We start from the raw sequence: 20,747 nt of genomic DNA, 5'->3' as shown, positions 1-20,747 counted from the left end.
TTGAAAATGGTGTTTGATACTATTATTATTATTTAAGAAATCATTTTTAGTTTAAAAGTAAAATTGTGATATGCAATTTATTTGTTAGAAGTGTTCTTGATTTTCTTATGATATTGATATAGAAACCTATTTTAAAATTGTGGATGTTGTGTTGATTTATGAAATAATAATAAGGCTAAATTACATCTGCGGTCCCTTAACTTAATTTCAAGTAACGTTTTAGTCCTTTATATATTTTTTAACCGAGTTGGTCCTTTATTTTAATTTTAAGTAACAATTTGATACTTTATGTTTTAAAATGTCAACAATGTTGTCCTTTTTTTTTTACAAAAATTTAAAAAAATCATCAAAATTTTCAAACAAAACCTATAAAATTCACTATCATCTTCAATAAAATACAAATTTAATCAAATTCATAACTTAAATATTGAAATAAACTCATACTTTCATTCTTTATTTGATGTTGTTGGAGATGAAAATATGAGTGTATTTCAATATTTGAGTTATGGATTTGATAAAATTTGCATTATATTGAAGATGATTATTAATTTTATGGGTTTTGGTTGAAAATTTTGATGATTTTTTTGAATTTTTGTATAAAAAGGATAACATTGTCAAAATTTTAAAACATAAAATATCAAATTGTCACTTAAAATTAAAATAAAGGACCACCTCGGGAAAAAAAAAAGAAAAAAAACTAAAACGTTACCAGAAATTAAGTTAAGGGACCACATAATAATAATAATAATAATAATAATAATAATAATAATAATAATAATAATAATAATAATAATAATAATAATAATTTGGTTGTTTTATGTGAATTTGTGAAAATCTTTAACTATACCCAAACTTTATTTGAGTAGAGTTGAACATGAGTTTGTGACGCATAATTCTAAAAACAACTTTGATAACAGTAAAGACATCACTTAATTCGCTTTCCTACTTGAATTATATGTGATATAAATATATTGTAATGTAATGTATTAGTTATGTTTGTGTGTTATCTTCAAAATATGTGTTATATGAATTACATGTTTATGAATGATATATATGAGATTAAGTAATTTGCGTATTTTAATTGGTAATGGATGATTATTCAAGGTGATGACTTTGTGTCTAATCTAGGTTGGTTTAGGACAAGATTGAATGGTTTTGGGCGCTCTCATTAAGTGATCTATTTTGTTACTAACTAAGGTGATGACATCCATGTATACATTGGTGACATATACCTAGTCGCGAGTACGTGATGACATTTCCTTGAAAATGCAACGTGATTCAGAAAAATACTCAACGGCGGGGTACTAAACATGAAACTCTGAAGAACATTTGTCCAACGGTGGGACATTGTCCAATGGTGGGACTATTTGCTCTACAGAGTGATGATATGTATTCCGGAATCATGTATTGAAATAAACTCATACTTTCATTCTTTATTTGATGTTGTTGGAGATGAAAATATGAGTGTATTTCAATATTTGAGTTATGGATTTGATAAAATTTGCATTATATTGAAGATGATTATTAATTTTATGGGTTTTGGTTGAAAATTTTGATGATTTTTTTGAATTTTTGTATAAAAAGGATAACATTGTCAAAATTTTAAAACATAAAATATCAAATTGTCACTTAAAATTAAAATAAAGGACCACCTCGGGAAAAAAAAAAGATAAATGACTAAAACGTTACCAGAAATTAAGTTAAGGGACCACATAATAATAATAATAATAATAATAATAATAATAATAATAATAATAATAATAATAATAATTTGGTTGTTTTATGAGAATTTGTGAAAATCTTAAACTATACCCAAACTTTATTTGAGTAGAGTTGAACATGAGTTTGTGACGCATAATTCTAAAAACAACTTTGGTAACAGTAAAGACATCACTTAATTCGCTTTCCTACTTGAATTATATGTGATATAAATATATTGTAATGTAATGTATTGGTTATGTTTGTGTGTTATCTTCAAAATATGTGTTATATGAATTACATGTTTATGAATGATATATATGAGATTAAGTAATTTGAGTATTTTAATTGGTAACGGATGATTATTCAAGGTGATGACTTTGTGTCTAATCTAGGTTGGTTCAGGACAAGATTGAATGGTTTTGGGTGCTCTCATTAAGTAATCTATTTTGTTACTAACTAAGGTGATGACATCCATGTATGCATTGGTGACATATACCTAGTCGCGAGTACGTGATGACATTTCCTTGAAAATGCAACGTGATTCAGAAAAATACTCAACGGCGGGGTATTAAACATGAAACTCTGAAGAACATTTGTCCAGCGGTGGGACATTGTCCAATGGTGGGACTATTTGCTCTACAGGGTGATGATATGTATTCCGGAATCATGTATTGACATCTAATCTAACAACTAGGATTGTGAATTTTGATTGATTTGTATCTTTGGTGCTTTGTGATTTTAATTGTTAAATGATGTATATGTTTTATTTCTATTTTTACTATAATAATAATTTATGCATGTTTATTTGTTGCGTGTTTGTTATCTGGAGATGACTCTTACAGTTGACATGCTTCACATATAATGTTACCTGAGCAAATAATGTCACAACTAACCTAGTAGGAGAAATGCGAGGAAACACAATAACATGGTTCCGAAATACTTTTATATTGATGTGAGACTTGTTGAGAGCGTTTTCCACAAGCATCCAAAATTATGACCAATTATGATTTATTTTTTTGCCTTTATGAGTTTCTTTTGTTTACACATTGAATTTACTTTTTGTAATTGTCAATACTCTAATTCGTTATTTTTAAAAAAACAATTAAAAAAGTTATTAATTGATTTTAAATTAATGAGTATTTAAGATAATCTTATATAAAGAATATATATGTGTATTCTTAAGTTTAGAATTTTATTAGACAATGTTTCGAAAAAGCGGAATGTTATGGATGACAATATAGAGGATCGAAGTAGGAAGTTGTCCACTTGTAATTTGATGATAAAGGTGAAATTATTGAACGGTGTAGAAAGAAATATGTCGGGGACAACTTATAACTTGCTGGAAGAATTATTAAACATAGCTAATACATTAGTCATCTATTTTTTTCCCCTATTCTCTAAGTAGTTAGTTTGTTAGATTTTATTATTTTTCAGTTTTTTCCCTAACAGTTTATTCTCTTAATATATAAAGATAAAACTCCCTTTGTAAAAGTGTGCAAGAGATTTTATTGAATATGATTTCCCTAACATGGTATCAGTAACAAATACATAGTGATTTCTCGTTCTTCTTCTTCCTTTGTGCATCTTATTCTCCATTCCTCCGCAACAAATTTTTTCCCGTTTCTGTTTTGCGATGGAGTTGGATCCTAATAGCCCTTATTTTCCTTCATCTGATGATCAATCTCAGATTCATCCCCAAACCAAGCATTCTTCAAATCAAAATCGAAGTTATCAACATGATATGCTCGATCCCTATTTCATGCACCCAAATGATAATCCAGGCCTTGCACTCGTATCTCCGCCACTTAACAACATCAATTTCCACACCTGGTCTCGTGTCATGCTCGTTGCTCTCCGATCCAAGAACAAGTATGGGTTCGTTCTTGGAACCCTAAATCGCCCTCCAGACTCGGATCGACTTTCTATTGCTTGGGATCACTGTAACACTATGGTTATGTCATGGATTGCCAACTCTCTTGCTCCGGATATTGCCCAGAGTATCATGTGGATGGAATCTGTGACTGAAATCTAGAAGGAATTAAAGGATATATATTATCAAGGTGATGTTTTTCGAATCTCAGATTTACAAGAAGAAATATTTGCTCTCCGCCAAGGTGATTCCACAGTTACTAATTACTTTACTAATTTGAAAAAGCTTTGGCAAGAACTTGATAATTTTTGTCCTCTACCTACATGTTCTTGTAAACCCCAATGTTCTTGCACCCTATTAACACAAATTCGTGATTATCAGGAAAATGATTATGTAATTCGGTTCCTTAAAGGTCTTAATGAGCAATATTCACCCGTTCGATCTCAAATATTGATAATGGATCCAATTCCTCATATCAGTAAGGTTTTTTCTATGCTTATACAACAAGAACAACAATTTTTTCATCCTACTGAGGACCCAAAATCTGTTGCTGCTGTTTCTAATTATGGCTGTAGTTCTGGACGTGGTTCTTCCTCCACTAGTGGTCGCACCTATGGTAGTCGTAGACGTGGATACAAGATTTGCTCGCACTGCAATAAACCTGGCCATACTGTGGGTGTGTGTTTTAAGAAACACGGTTATCCTCCTAACTATCCAAGACCTAGTTCTATTTCCAATAATTGTTCATCTACCTCTCAAGATCATGAAAATGGCAGTGCTAATGAAAACGACACATCTGATGTTGAAGTTGGCTCCCTAGGTTTCACTTTGGATCAACAAAAGGATTTATTAGCATTGTTGCAAGCTTCTAGTGATTCATCTTCCACCACTGTTAATCACATGCACTGTTTTAGGTAATCATTTCTCGCATCAAGTTTTGAATTTATTTTCCAATCATTCTTGGCTCCTGGATACAGGAGCCACATATCATGTATGTTTTTCTCCTAATATATTTCAATCTTTTAAACGTATTGCACCTGTTTCCATTAAATTGCCAAATGGTTCCATGGTTATAGCTCAATTTGCTGGCACTATCTTTTTCAATAACAATTTTTATCTAACTAACGTACTTTACTTACCTCAATTTACCACTAATCTCATATCTGTTCCTAGGTTAACTAGGTCTCTTAATTTTAATATGGTATTTCATGCCACTAAATGTTTAATACAGGACAACATCTCCCTGAAGATGATTGGTACAACTAGTGTTCAACATGGCTTATATTTGCTCACTTTTCCTCAAATACGTATTTCTACTTGTTCTGCTATTTCTTGTACTTTTGATTCTATTTTACTTTCTAGTATTAATCATGTTCTAAGCTCCAAATGTAATCTATGGCACTTTCGATTTGGTCATCCTTCTCTTGATACTTTGACACATATTAATAAACAGTTCCCCTTTGTTCATGTTGATAAATGTATTACGCCTTGGGATATATGTTTGTTTGCCATACATAAAAGGTTACCTTTTCCTCATAGTGTCTCATGTTCTAATGCTTGCTTTGATTTAATTCACATGGACATTTGGGGTCCTTTTTGCGTTCCCTCTATGTTTGGTTATAAATATTTTTTAACTGTTGTCGATGATAAAAGTAGATATTGCTGGATTTTTCTTATGAAACTAAAATCTGAAACTTCAATACTTGTTAAATCTTTCATATCCTTTATTCATACTCAATTTAACAAGAAAGTAAAGTGCATTAGATCTGACAATGGTAGTGAATTCCTTCTAAAACATTTTTATCAAACCAATGGCATCGTCCATCAAACATCTTGTGTTGAGACACCTCAACAAAATGGAATCGTTGAGCGTAAACATCAACACACTTTGAATGTGGCACATGCCCTTTTATTTCAAGCAAAATAACCCACACTTTTTTGGGCTCATGGTGTTATTCATGCAGTTTTTCTTATTAATAGGCTGCCATCTAAATTTTTAAATTTTTTTTCTCCTTATCACATATTGCATGATTCTACTCCTGACATTTCCAACTTGAAGGTTTTTGGCTGCCTATGTTTTTCTACAACTTTGCAATCGAATAGAAAAAAATTTGACTCACGGTCTCGCAAATGCGTTTATTTGGGAAACAAACCGGGTACTAAAGGTTATGTATTGTTTGATATGCTATCTAAAGAAGTTTTTCTTTCTTGCGACACTATTTTTTTCGAGTCTATCTTTCCTTATCCTATTATAAATTTATGTTCTCTGCAACCAAATCCTATTCAAGTTGGTAATGACTTTGACTTTGATGAGTTTCACAATAATTCTACTGTTTCCTCTTTCCTTTTCCCTTCGAATTGCTCTTTTGCCCATGTTATAGGTTCAGAATCTGCTGATTCGGCAACCTCATGTAATGAAGGACACACACCTGTTTTCACTCCTCGAAGAAGTGCTAGAGTTACTCATCCTCCGTCATATCTTCAAGATTTCCATTGCTACATGTTAAAGGGTAATTTCAATAAACAGTTTTGTTCTTCTAACAACATTGAAACTCACAATACCAATAGCATTTCCTTATGTCAAATGAAGTATTCTTTGGATCTCCTTGAAGAAACTGGATTGCTTGGTTCAAAACCATGTTCCATACCAATGGATGCTAATTTAAAATTGTCTATTTCAACTGGCCAGCCTCTTTCTAATGCCACTGTTTTTAGAAAAGTGATTGGACAGCTTTTGTATCTTACAAATACTCGTCCTGATATCTCTTTTGCTGTTTGTAGGTTGAGCCAATTCCTTTCAGCACCTACATACTTGCATCTCCAGGCTGCATTTCGTATCGTTCACTTCATCAAAAACAATCCTGGTAAAGGATTATTTTTCCCAGCATGTTTCTCATTTCAAATCAAAGGCTTCTGCGATTCTGATTGGGGTGCATGTCAAGACACAAGATGTTATGTCACGAATTTTTGCTTCTTCCTTGGTGATTCGTTAATTTCATGGAAAAGCAAGAAACAATCCACTGTTTCGCGTTCTTCATCTGAGGCTGAATATCGCGCGCTGGCCCAAGCTACATGTGAAGCTCAATGGCTTCTTTACCTACTGGACGACCTGCATATTCCTCATCTTAAGTCGGTTGTTCTATACTGCGACAATAAATCTGCTCTTCATATTGCTTCAAATCCCGTTTTCCACGAACGACTGAAACACATTGAAATGGATTGTCATGTTGTTCGAGACAAGATTAAGGATGGAATTCTTCACCTAATGCCAATACCTTCTGCTGAGCAGGCTGCCGACATCTTCACAAAAGCTTTACATCCAATTCCTTACTTACGTCTTTTATCCAAACTTGGAATGTTGGATATCCATTCCAGTTTGAGGGGGCATATTAAACATAGCTAATACATTAGTCCTCTATTGGTTTACTTTGTATGATGACTAGGTCTTTATTTTTTCCCCTATTGTCTAAGTAGTTTGTTTGTTAGATTTTATTGTTTTTCAGTTTTTTCCCTAACAGTTTATTCTCTTAATATATAAAGAGAAAACTCCATTTGTAAAAGTGTGCAAGAGATTTTATTGAATATGATTTCACTAACAAGAAGTTCATAAACAGTTATTTTACAATCAAAATACCTCCACAGGATGGGAATCCAGTGCTTATGGAATCTGAGACTGAAGAATAGATACGATGTATGGTACAATCCATGAAGGAGTGAATTAATCAATGGTTCGATGAAATTCAAGGTTGGTCGCCAAGCGAGGTTGATAATGAAAGACTATCGTGGATTACCTATTACGAGGCCTCTATACATGCATGGAATGTTTGAACTTTCACTTGAATGATAATGTAAATAAAAAAACAAAAGAAACCCTCGGTCTAAAACAAACATTAGGAGAGGAAGAACTAAATAGTGGGAGGGATTGTATTTCTTCGAGAGAGATTTGGTTCTTCTCGTGGTTGCGTCCTTCATCGTATTCTTATCTTTGTTATCTCACTATTAAAATGCATTAGATTATTTTTTAAAATGGTAAATCACATTATATTTTAAGAGTATTGTTATCTTGATACATTTAGTTAGTTTAATACACATATAATAATTAATAGAATAATAATATTTTATTTTATTATGTATTTAATACATATCTAATCATAACATAATATAATATATATTATATTTAATTAACAAAATTATCATCGTAAATAATTACATATAATTTTTTTTAACTAACTTGTTATATTTTAAATATTATAAATTAACAAAAAAAATGCTAAAAAGTTAAATAAGTAATGAAATAATTTTATATTTAAAATTATACATTGACATTACTAAATAAATAATTTTATTTTAAAAAATCATGAGTAACCAAATAATTCTATTTTATTTGTTAGAGTAAATAAAGATATGATATATATTATATGTAAATGGAAAAATACTTTTGTAAAGAAATTATATTTATTTTAAAATTTCAATTCATTTTCATATTGTTATAATTTTGAATACTAATTTATTAGATTATTAAAAACACAAAACTACCCTTTTGATAACATCATAAATATTTTTTAATTTAGTTATTAATATTTCATTTTTAAGTTTAATATCATATTCAATTAATTATTTTTATATTTATATTTGATTAGATTTATATTTTTAGAATATATTTTATAAATTGATTTTATATTTATATTTTATGATATTTCAATTTATATTTATACTATATTTTTTTAAGGATAGTTGAGTAAATTATTATTCTTATTGTATGTTATTGGTTTCTGACCCACTTCATATTAAAAATAAAAATTTCAATTAGAAAAACAAGATATAATAGGGTTTTTGATTGAGTTATTATATCATGATAGTTTGTCAAACACTAGATTCATAGAAGATATGATCACTTATTCATATCTTGTGGGACCTTAAAGATTTACAAATCCTTGAGCCAGTACTTCAAGATGGTTTAGCTAGCCAAGAGTGTAACTCTAACCACTCTAACACAAGCCTTATGTTTATGGTTGGGTTATACTGAATTTATGTGGTTGTGTTGATTGAATCTTTTTGACAGAGAGAGATGAGGTAACTCAACTTAATCTTATCAACAAGCCTAGAGTCTAACTCAAATACAAGCCTTAAGTTTTTGGTTGGTTTGTTGAGAAAAAAACAAGAGATAATTAGCAATAATTATCTCAATAATTAATAAAACTAGTGGGTTCCACTTGGGGAGTGAACCCACCCAACAAATCTCCCCCTCACGACTCAAGTGGGAAGGTACTGCTCAACCATACCAACTTTCATTCTACAGCATATCATCTTCGACACAGGCAAGGTCTTCGTCATCATATCTGAACCATTCTCATCAGTATGAATCTTCTCAATTAAAAATGACTTCATTTTCAGTGCATCTCGTATCCAATGATACCACACTTCAATATGCTTTGACTTTGCATGAAAAATCGAATTCTTGCTGAGATGGATCGCACTATGACTGTCATAGAATAACACAAACTTATCTTGCTTGAGGCCTAACTCATGTAGGAATTTCTTCATCCACAAGAGTTCTTTGGAAGCTTCAGTTGTTGCAATGTACTCAGCTTCAGTAGTGGACAAAGCAGCACACTTTTGTAGTCTTGATTGCCAAGATACAGCTCCCCTTGCAAAAGTCATCATATAACCAAAAGTAGATTTTCTAGAATCAAGATCACTTGCCATGTCTGCATCTGTGTAGCCATCCAACACAGGTTCATCACCTCTATAGCATAAACACACTTTGGAAGTGCCTCTGAGGTATCTGAGAATCCACTTTACTGCTCGCCAATGATCTTTACCAGGATTAGAGAGAAATCGACTAACAACTCCAACTGCATGAGCAATATATGACCTTGTGCATACCATAACATACATCAAACTACCAACTGCGGATGCATAAGGAACCTTCTTCATCTCTTCTTTGTCTTTCTCACTTGTAGGACATTTATCAGAATTCAATTTAAAATGAGTAGCAAGTGGAGTACTAACAGGTTTGCAATTGCTCATGTTAAACCTCTCTAACACCTTCTCAATATAATTGTGTTGAGACAACCACAATTTATTATTCTTCCTGTCACGAGTAATTCTCATACCCAGAATTTGCTTTGCAGGACCTAAGTCTTTCATTGCAAAAGACTTGTTCAAATCTTTCTTTAAAGATTGAATCTTCTTAGTGTCATGACCAACAATCAACATGTCATCCACATATAATAAGAGAATAATATAATCACCATCAGAGAATTTCTTGATAAACACACAATGGTCAGAAGTAGTTTTACTATACCCATGTTTCTCCATGAAAGAATCAAATTTCTTGTACCATTGTCGAGGTGCTTGCTTGAGCCCATACAAACTTTTCTTTAATTTGCACACAAGATGCTCTTTACCTTTGACTTCGAAATCCTCTGGTTGCTCCATATAGATCTCTTCCTCCAAATTACCATGAAGGAATGCAGTTTTTACATCAAGTTGTTCAACTTCTAGGTTCAAACTAGCTGCTAACCCAAGCACAACTCAGACAGAGGACATCTTCACCACAGGTGAAAAAATTTCATTAAAGTCAATACCTTTTCTCTGATTAAAACCTTTCACAACCAATCTTGTTTTGTATCTTGGTTGAGAACTATTCTATTCTGCCTTTATCTTGTATACCCATTTGTTCTTGAGTGTTTTTCTGCAATTAGGCAACTTTACCAAATCAAATGTGTGATTCTCATGCAAGGAATTCATTTCTTCTTGCATGGCCTATAACCACTTTTCTTTATCAACATTTGTAATAGCTTTTTGATAGTATTGTGGCTCTCCACTATCAATGATCATCACATACTCATGTGGAGGATATCTTTGAGAAGGTTGACGTTCTCTAGTAGATCTTCTCAACTCAAACTCGACTGGTGGTTCAACTGGAACCTGCTCATCATGGTGAGGCACATGATCATCAATTACATTTTCATCATCTACCTGTATATCTCCCCCATCAACAAAGGTTTCTGCATGGGGGCTTAGGCGCAACATTTTCAATGTAACTTCTGGAATTTGGTTCATGTTTTTCAGTTTTATCAAAATGTTCAATAGTCTGGTCTTCAAGAAATATCACATCTTGGCTTCTGATAATTTTCTTGTCAACCGGATCCCACAATCTATAACCAAACTCTTCATCACCATAACCGACGAGTATACACTGTTTGGATTTACTATCAAGCTTGGACCTCTCATCTCTTGGAACGTGAACAAAACATCTGCAATCAAAAACTCTCAAATGACGGTAAGAGACATCTTTCCCTGTCCACACTCTATTTGGAACATCACCATCAAGTGGAATAGAAGGAGAAAGATCGATCAAATCCACTACAGTTTTCATTACTTCACCCTAAAAGGATTTCGATAATTTTGCATGAGAGAGCACACATTTGATTCTGTCATTAATCGTACGATTCATTCTCTCTGCAACACTATTATGCTGAGGTGTCTTTGGAACTGTTTTCTCAAACCTGATTTCATGTTCTCTACAATACTTTTCAAATGAACCTATGTATTCGCCATCGTTATCTAATCGAACACATTTCAATTTCCTTCCCTTTTCTCTTTCAACACTTGCATGAAAATGCTTGAAGACTCAAAATACATGGTCTTTAGATTTCAAAGGAAATGCCCACACTTTTCTAGAATGGTCGTCAATAAAAGTAACAAAATATGATGCACCACCAAGAGATTTACTATCCATCATACAAACATCAGTATCAACTAAATCAAGAATATTTTGCCTCTTATGAGGACCAGTATTATGAAAAGAAACTCTATGTTGTTTTCCAGCAAAACAATGAGTGCAAGTTTTTAGAGACGTACCTTTCACAGGAAGAAAGTTTTTCTTCGCAAGTATGTTGAGTCCTTTCTCACTCAAGTGGTTGAGGCGCATATGCCATAAATCAGAAGATGCATCTTCAATTGCATTCACTTCTTCCTTGCATAGCTTCGCAGGCATCCTATAGAGAGAAGTGCAACTTTTCTCCTTTGCAACCACTAGGGACCCTTTAGTGATTTTACATATACCACCACCACCAAAGAAAGTGTGATAAACATCAATATCCAAAGCTTTCACTGAAATCAAAATGAGACGAATATTAGGTACATGTCTAACATTCTTCAATTGAAGCTTGCAACCAATCCCAGTTTCAACCCAAACATCTCCCATACCGATAATTTTACATACACCTTCATCTCCCATTTTTACCATGCCAAAATCACCAGCACTGTAAGATGAGAAGAAATCACGCATAAGAGTAACATGATATGAGGCACCCGAATCAATAATCCAAGTTGATTCCTGACATGCAAGGTTTATGGAATTATCATCACAAACAATGTAGATATTATTAACAGATGCAACTGTTGTTGTATCTTTATCATTTTTCTTCTCTTTGTCTTCATCTCTTTCGCTTGATTGATCTCTCTTAAGGAACCTGCAATTTCTTTTTATGTGACCTGCTTTGCCACAATGATAGCATATCACTTTCTTTCTAGTCCTCGACTTGCTTCTTGACTTGCTACGACTTTCAGAGTTGTTGCGTCTATGGAAGTTTCTAGATTGACTTCTCCCCCGTGACTCTGTAACTAGTGATTCTGACTTTGAGGAAGAACCAATCAAACCACGTTCCTTTCTTCGAGCTTCTTCATTCAACATGCTCTCTTTAACTGTTGACATTTTCAACTTTCCACTTGGAGCTGAATTGGTCAACGTCACAACAAGGACTTCCCAATTATCAGGCAAGGAACTCAACAATAAAAACGCTTGCAACTCATCATCTAGTTTAATTTCTGCAGTTGTCAACTGATTCACTGTATTTTGAAAAATACTCATATGCTCTGCCATTGAATCCCCATCTTTGTATTTTATATTCACCAACTTCTAAATCAAGAATGCTTTATTTTGCACATTATTTCGTTCATACAACTCTTTTAATTTTTCCCACATCTTATTAGCATTTATTTCAGTTTCAACATGTGGAAAAACAAACTCAGTGGTAGGAATAACATACTAAATTTGTAGATCAAGAGCAAGTTTGCTACATGTTACCACCGTTGGAACCAAACCCTTATTTTTCTTCTCTGGCAACCGTTCTTCTTTCGTTGTCTGTTTGTATGTCTCTTAGGGATTTCTAAATTCTTTTTATTACCTTCAAGTGGGCCAAACCCATTAAAATCTTTTTTTTCTTTTTCTTTTTTTTTTCAATAACAATAATAATACTAGTAAAATTGGTGGGTTCCAATTGGGGAGTGAGCCCACCCAACATGTTTATCTATGTGTGACAAATGTGTTTTATAAATATGTGTTCATTCTACATATTTCATACCTCTTTCGGTGTTCCTTATTTCCTTATAGTAAATTATAGTAACATTGTTATTCTACATGATGTCGCCTATGACAACGGGGGATGAAAAAGATCAAGAACATGAGAAAGAAACAAAAATAACATGTTCAAAGACGTCCTCAACATAATCGATGACCACTCCTCAACGTAGGGTTGAGAGACATTTAGGTGGAATTGAACGATAAAAAAAACTCATTTATAAACATATGGTTGCATTGTGAGATGTGAAAGATGAGACCATATATTAAGTCCAAAAAACAGGATACTTTGTTACCTTTATTTTCAAACTAGACAATTAGGTATATATTTTTTAAAAAACAACATTTTTTAATTTCTTTATTTATTAATTGATTTTTAGGAGTAGGAATAAGACATATCGACTGATAAGAGTATACAACTTAGCCTACGCCAGATTCATACCTACTAAACTGTTAAATTTCAAACTAGAATTTAACTTCACTGACATAATAGCTCATTAGTCTATTTAAAGATATATAAGATTATTTATTTAAAGATGTTAAAATGGTATATATTTTTAAATTGGCTAACCGATCATACCAGACTATCATTGAAGCCAGACTCGTGTCTAAAAAATAAGCTTATGAAAAATCATATACCAGACTCAAGCTTTGAATTTTTTAATTGACTAGACTCAGAACTTGTAAAGATAGCATACCTTGGCCGAACCTATATTCAACCCTATTGACTATCATTATAGAAAAATATAAATAGAAATAGAATCTTGTTAGCACATATCTTTTGTGCACATGTTAAGGAATCCAACTTTAAAAAAAAAAAAGTAGAATCAAGCTAGTTGACCTCAGTCGAGCCTATTTCCAACCCTATTGACTATCATTATAGAAAAATATAAATAGAAATAGAATCTTGTTAGCACATATCTTTTGTGCACATGTTAAGGAATCCAACTTAAAACAAAGTACAATTAAGTTAGTCTACCTTGGTCGAGCCTATTTTCAACCCTATTGACTATCATTATAGAAAAATATAAATAGAAATAGAATCTTGTTAGCACGCATCCAAAAATAGAATATTTTTCTGTAAAAAAAAGTAAGATCATACTAAGGATACTTGTTGAAGAATTAAAAATGGAGATAAAAATGAAGTTTTATGTGAAAAAGATAAAATTTTAAAATTTCAGAGATTAAGTGCACCACTTCCGATATTGTATTTCCATCTTTAAGAGTTGAATGTACAATTTTCAATCTTTAATATGTGTGTCTAAGGCATATGTTTGTACTCTTTTTGTCTAACAATAAGTGACTCATTTGTAAAACAAATTTATCCTAAAATGAATGACCTTTTTAATTTTCAATACATGTTTTCCGATTATATCTTTTGATTAATATTACTTGTATAACTTTTAATGCAATATTTTTTATTATTGATAATGAACCAATAATTAACAAGAATAATTTAATAAAAATAATATATATATATATATATATTTTATTAAATTGCAAACTTTAATTTTTATTTTATATTTAAGGCTAGTTTGACAATTTGATATTTTATGTTTTAAAATTTCAACAATGTTATCCTTTTTTATACAAAAATTCAAAAAAAAATTCAAGCAAAACTCATAAAATTAATTATATTCTTCAATATAATACAAATTTCATCAAATTCGTAACGCAAATCTTCAAATAAACTCATATTTTCATACTTTATTTGATATTGTTATGAATAAAGGACTAATCCGGGAAAAAAAAATAAAGGACTAAAACGTTACCTGAAATTAAATTAAGAGACCACGGATGTAATCTATCCTATATTTCAATATCATCTTTTACCAACAAGCTCATTGGTATTGGTATTGTCCTCTGAAATCTACTGACAATAATAAACCATTCAACAAGGCATGGTTTGAGGCAGTAGTTGGATACTTTAGAGGCACCAACAAGGGGCTTTGCTCAATCAACACATTGCTCATACTTATAGAGTCAACGAGGTAAACCATTCAAAGCATATTGGTAAAAGATACATACATGCATTCACAAAAAACATATTGATGAAGATTGAAAATTTTACAACACAAAAATAATAAAGATAAATAAGACATGGATTCTCTAACAAGAGCAAGACCTTTTTCTTCAGCTAGTCACATACCACAAATTAGGTGTTTAATCATTTAGCACTTATTATGTTTTGTTATGTGTTTTTATCTTTTGAACAATTTGGTATTGTAATACCATAATATTTTGAAGTAGTTGAAGTTGACTATTATTATTTTCAAGTACTTGGAATTGCAAGACATTTACTATTAATAATTATTGAGCCGCGATTACAACCGCCAAAGCATACAAATATTTAAAAATTAAATGATTAGAATCGTCTTAAACATTTGAAGGGCAAGTTGAATTTTTTAATAAAAAAATATGAAATTTTAATAATTAAAAAGAATGATATAATAAATTTTAGTCCTTATAAAATTTTATTTTAATTTTTATAAAAAAAAAATCTCAAATTTTTAATCCCAAAATAAAAATTTATCTTTTGTTAGTTCTTATTTTGTTTTCTTTTTTTTTTTTGTAAAAAAATAATATTTTAATCCCTAAAAATAGTCTCTATAAAATTAAAATACATATTAGAGGTGAATAGTTTTTGTCAGAGATTAAACTTAAAATGTTGTCATTTTGTAGAGATTAAACATATAGTTAATCAAAAACCACTTTCATTTGAACAATTTAATAGCTGACCATGAATATATATGGTTATAGTTTTTCATTACAAATTACTTCAATAAATTATAATTTTATATTTTAATTTGTATTCTCCAGCTTTAGAAGTTTTAAATTATAATTTTATATTTTAATTTTTCTATGTCTGGATTTTTCCTATGTGAATTGTGATGGGATGTCATATCTTTTACTTTGCAAAAGTATATTGAAAAAAAAACACATTTTTTAAGCTGGCTTCGTTGCTATATTAACTATAAGCAAAAAATAAACCATCTTAGTATTTAGGGTACCACAACAACAACCATAAACTTATGAATTAGATTAGTTTTGTTTTACATGATCAAATAGGCTAGTTTAGGAACATCTAACCACCTCTATGTTTTATGAATTATGTAGTATCCTAATTTTATTTTCAAAAATCTAATTATGCCTGGTCCTTGGGATGTTAAACTAAACTTCAAAACATTGAAAAAACTTAAAGTATATAAGTTTGGACCACAACTAAAACAACCCTAAAAATCAGCTCACGCAACTGAAAATATCCAATGTCTAGATTTAGCACCTATTTGAGATCAAGGTGGAACATCCATCCAACACATGTCTCACTTGAAGCTAATAAATTTAGCTTTGTAAAAGTCACATTTTCAATACATCCAACTAGATAATTTTTTATCCAACATTTAATCAAACATATGTTTTATATTATAAAATTTATTTTTTGTCAGAAAGAATAAGTGCATCTCCTTGATTTTTTTTTTTTTTGAGAGAGATCCTTGTTAGACACACCCTTCAATTAAATAAATTATTTAGAAAAATATATAATACCTATATCTAAAATGACATTAACTTTAGTTTAATATTTTTTTTCTTCTAGCTTTATCCTTCGTTTAGAGAAAAATGGAGAAACAAATATATTAATGTAATCTACACGCTAATATAAAATAAAGAACGCACTAAACTCATCCTTTACTCATTCCTCGACATTTTGAACCCCATAACAAAATTAATTAATTTTAAGATGAAACTTTCTATCATCTCTCATCAATTGTCATCAACATTATTTTGGTGTCTCATACTCATATTACTCGTGTTTACACCCCTAATCAAATTCTTCTTTAAATTAAATAAAAAAAATATCCATACATCTAGAAAATTCACACTACCTCCCGGTCCGAAACCTTGGCCTATCTTTGGTAATATCCCTGAAATGTTGGCAAATAGGCCTATATTTAGATGGATACAAAAGATAATGGATGATCTCAACACAGAAATTACATGCATTCGATTAGGTAAAGTTCATGTGATTTTAGTGAGCAGTCCCGAAATTGCACGTGAAGTATTTATAAAACAAGATGCAATTTTCGCTTCAAGAGCTAATAGTTGGTCCAATGCATACATTACTAGTGGATATCTAGCCACAATATTCACCCCTTTTGGAAAACAATGGAAAAAAATGAAGAAATTAATTGTCACAGAATTAGTTTCATCTCTTAGGCATAAATGGCTTCATGGAAAGAGGGTAGAAGAAGCTGATAACCTTGTACGTCATGTTTACAATCAATGCAATAAAAATGGTGGCCTTGTTAATGTGAGAGATGTTTCACGACAGTATTCAGGGAATGTCATTAGGAGGTTGATTTTCAATACAAGGTACTTTGGAAATGGTAGTGAAGATGGTGGACCTGGCTTAGAGGAAGTAGAATATGTGGAAGCGATTTTCACTATGTTAGAGCACATTTTTGCTTTCTCTGTTTCTGATTTTATGCCAGGTTTGAGGGGTGTTAACTTTGATGGTCATGAAAACAAAATTAAGAAAGCTTGTCAGATCATAAGGAAATATCATGACCCCATCATTGAGGAAAGAATTCAACAATGGAAGAATGGAAAAAAGACAGAGGAAGAAGACCTTCTTGATGTTCTCATTTCAGCCAAAGATGCTCACAACAAATTCCTTTTGACTGAGCAAGAAATTAAGTCTTGTGTTTTGGTATGTATCATTCTCTTCTTGCAATCTTCTTTTAGTTAGCTAGGCATTTATATATTATGTCAGTTTACTAATTAATGTTTTTATTAAATTAATTTTAAGCAACATTGCATATATATATATATATATATATATATATATATATATATATATATATTTAAATTGATTGACTGATAGGCATAAAATTCAATGACTTGTTGCTTGATCTTTTAAGTTAATTAGACTTCTAAAAAAATACTATAATTCTTTATTTAAAAAAAAATCTAGTGTGGACTTGAGGAATGTCAAGTTATAGTCCTTAGTCAATTGATCAAACATATTTTCATCCTTAATCAAGGGTTTTTAACGTAAGTTAAAATTTCAAATGGAGTATTTATATATTTTTGGTTTAGGTAAAAAAAAAACAATTGTTTATCTTTCTAAATTGCAATAACATTGGACCATACGTGAGTTTTCATTCAAAACCGCAAAAATACGACCTTATTTTGAAAAATAATTTTTTCATTTTATTTATTGTTGTACTTTCATTTTTGCTTAATTTTTAATCTTGGACAAGATGCTATTTTATTCTCTGAGTAAAATAATTTTGATTTACATTTTAATATACCGGAATTGCACCAAAATTTTAAAGTAGACATAAAATGACAAATTAAATTTCAAAAGTAGACCAAAATAAGGATATTTTTTTCACAGTTTTGAACAAAGAATTATGAAAGGTACATTGTTCTTGATGTGGTTAAGAAAGATAAATGACATAGAAAAATCATTTATTTGAAACTTTAAATTAAGGTAAATAACATAAGAGATTGTTTTTTTTCTTAATTGAATTATGCTAAATATCATCTGTGGTATCTTAACTTAATTTTCTTTTAATTTTTTATCTTTTTTTTTTTAATTTTTGATTGGTCCTTTATTTTAATTTTAAGTGACAATTTGATCTTTTATGTTTTAAAATATCAACAATGTTATCTTTTTTATTACAAATTAAAATTCAAAAAATTCATTAAAATTTTCAAACAAAATCCATAAAATTAATTATATTCTTCAATATAATACAAATTTCATCAAATTCATTCATCTTCAAATAAACTCATATTTTCATTCTTTATTTGATGTTGTTTAGAGATGAAAATATGAGTTTATTTAAAGATTTAGTTATCAAATTGATAAAATTTTCATTAAATAATAATTAATTTTATGAGTTTTGTTTGAAATTTTTTATGAATTTTTTGAATTTTTACAAAAAAAAATGATAACACTGTTACATTTTAAAACATAAAAAATCAAATTGTCACTTAAAATTAAAATAAAAGACCAAATAAAAAATAAAAAAATAAAGGACTACAACGTTAATTAAAATTAACTATAATAATGTTTTAAAAACTGATTTTACAAAATAAGTCTTAACTGATAAATGCCATTAAAAATCTGATATTAGCATTATTGTCTCGACAATAATTTTGTAGATATATTTTTTAGGAATTGGTGCTTGCAGCCATTGATAATCCATCAAATGCAGTCGAATGGGGACTTGCTGAAATGATGAATCAACCGGAGCTACTTAAAAAAGCCATAGAAGAATTAGACACTGTAGTTGGAAAAGAAAGGTTGGTGCAAGAATACGATTTTCCCAAACTCAACTATGTGAAGGCTTGTGCAAGAGAAGCTTTTCGACTTCACCCGATTAATGATTTCAATGTTCCCCATGTCTCAATGAAAGACACCGTTGTTTCTAATTTCTTTATCCCAAAAGGTAGCCATGTGATACTAAGGAGACAAGGACTTGGCCTAAACCCTAGAGTTTGGAAAGAACCATTCAACTTTAAACCTGAACGACATCTTAAGAAAGATGGGTCTAATTTGAGTTTGGAAGATCCGAGTTTGAACTCTATAATATTTAGTACCGGAAGACGTGGGTGTCCTGGAATTATGCTTGGAACTTCTATGATTATTATGCTATTTGCAAGGTTGCTCCATGGCTTCACTTGGAGTGTGCCACCCAATGAGTCTAGCATTGACCTATTTGAAACTCATGGAGGAACCACCAAAGCTAAGTCACTTGTGGCATTTGCAGAGCCAAGGTTACCCCCCGAGACTTATAGTTTATAAGTTTTTAGTTTCTATAAAATTTCTAAAAAAGGTTATAATTTTATAGGAACTAAAAACATATTTAACTATGTATATTATATTTAGGTCTCAATAAATAATACTGTGTTGGACTTGGTTAAAATAAATCAGCTTTGTTGAATACTGCTTATAAATAATACAATAATAATTGGATCATGTTCTTTTGATTTGAATATTTTTTTTAAAATGTTTGAAAGGAAATTATTTATTGAATTAATGATGTTAAATTAATAATTACAGCTTTTACTTCTAATTATGAAAAACAAGTATTTTGTTTGTACTATTGGGTTGACGATGGTTGTTATGTTAATTAATCTCTTCAATTTTAAAAATAATTATCACTTTAAAACTCAGTTAAGTTGCCAAAAAAAAAAAGATATAAATAAATAAAATAAAATTAAAAGAAATCAATATTAAAAATGAGTAAATTTTATACACTAATGTTTGAATATAGATTTGAGATATTTAACTAAAAAGTAAATTTTAGGGTGTATCTGATGCATGTGGAAGTGCATCACACAAGACAAACCGTTGAAACATTAAAGAAAAAATATGAAATCATTAATGAATTTTTTCTTTCATTTTTTCAATGCAAACGCGTTTAAGATATTAAAGAAACATTATTTATTAAAAACATTAAGCTATATATATATTGTTTGATATGTCACAACGATTCATAAAGAACGAATCCTGCAAGGCCAGTGTATCTGCTTGTTGTCTAGCATATCCACACCAATGGTAATCTTCTTGTGTTATTTTGGGGAACTCCAGCTGCATTGTTCTTGTTCCTCATCAATTACAACAATAGTCACATTAATCCTCAAAACATAAAAATCATTATTATTAAAATGTCTATAAAACGAACTAGTTAAGAGCTCAGTTAGAGGATTATGGGGAGAAAAATTAGTATTAGAACTTACTTCTTGTAGAGGACCAAGGATTAGGAAGTGGGTTGGTATTGGGTATGGGAGAAC

General features: G+C 30.5%; 1 protein-coding gene across 1 annotated transcript; it reads left to right on the top strand.

Annotated features, from left to right (window-relative positions):
- The first annotated feature begins 16,626 nt into the window (after window positions 1–16,626).
- Window positions 16,627–19,894, top strand: LOC101513975 (isoleucine N-monooxygenase 2-like). The gene is made up of 2 exons (XM_004509452.4): window positions 16,627–17,649; window positions 19,126–19,894. Exons 1-2 carry the CDS (start codon window positions 16,681–16,683, stop codon window positions 19,753–19,755), a joined length of 1,599 nt encoding a protein of 532 aa, XP_004509509.1. The 5' UTR covers window positions 16,627–16,680; the 3' UTR covers window positions 19,756–19,894.
- The last annotated feature ends 853 nt before the right edge of the window (window positions 19,895–20,747 follow it).

This window comes from Cicer arietinum, chromosome 7, assembly GCF_000331145.2.
Source record: "Cicer arietinum cultivar CDC Frontier isolate Library 1 chromosome 7, Cicar.CDCFrontier_v2.0, whole genome shotgun sequence".
NCBI lineage: Eukaryota > Viridiplantae > Streptophyta > Magnoliopsida > Fabales > Fabaceae > Cicer > Cicer arietinum.
This window is presented reverse-complemented; position numbering and strand designations above follow the sequence as displayed.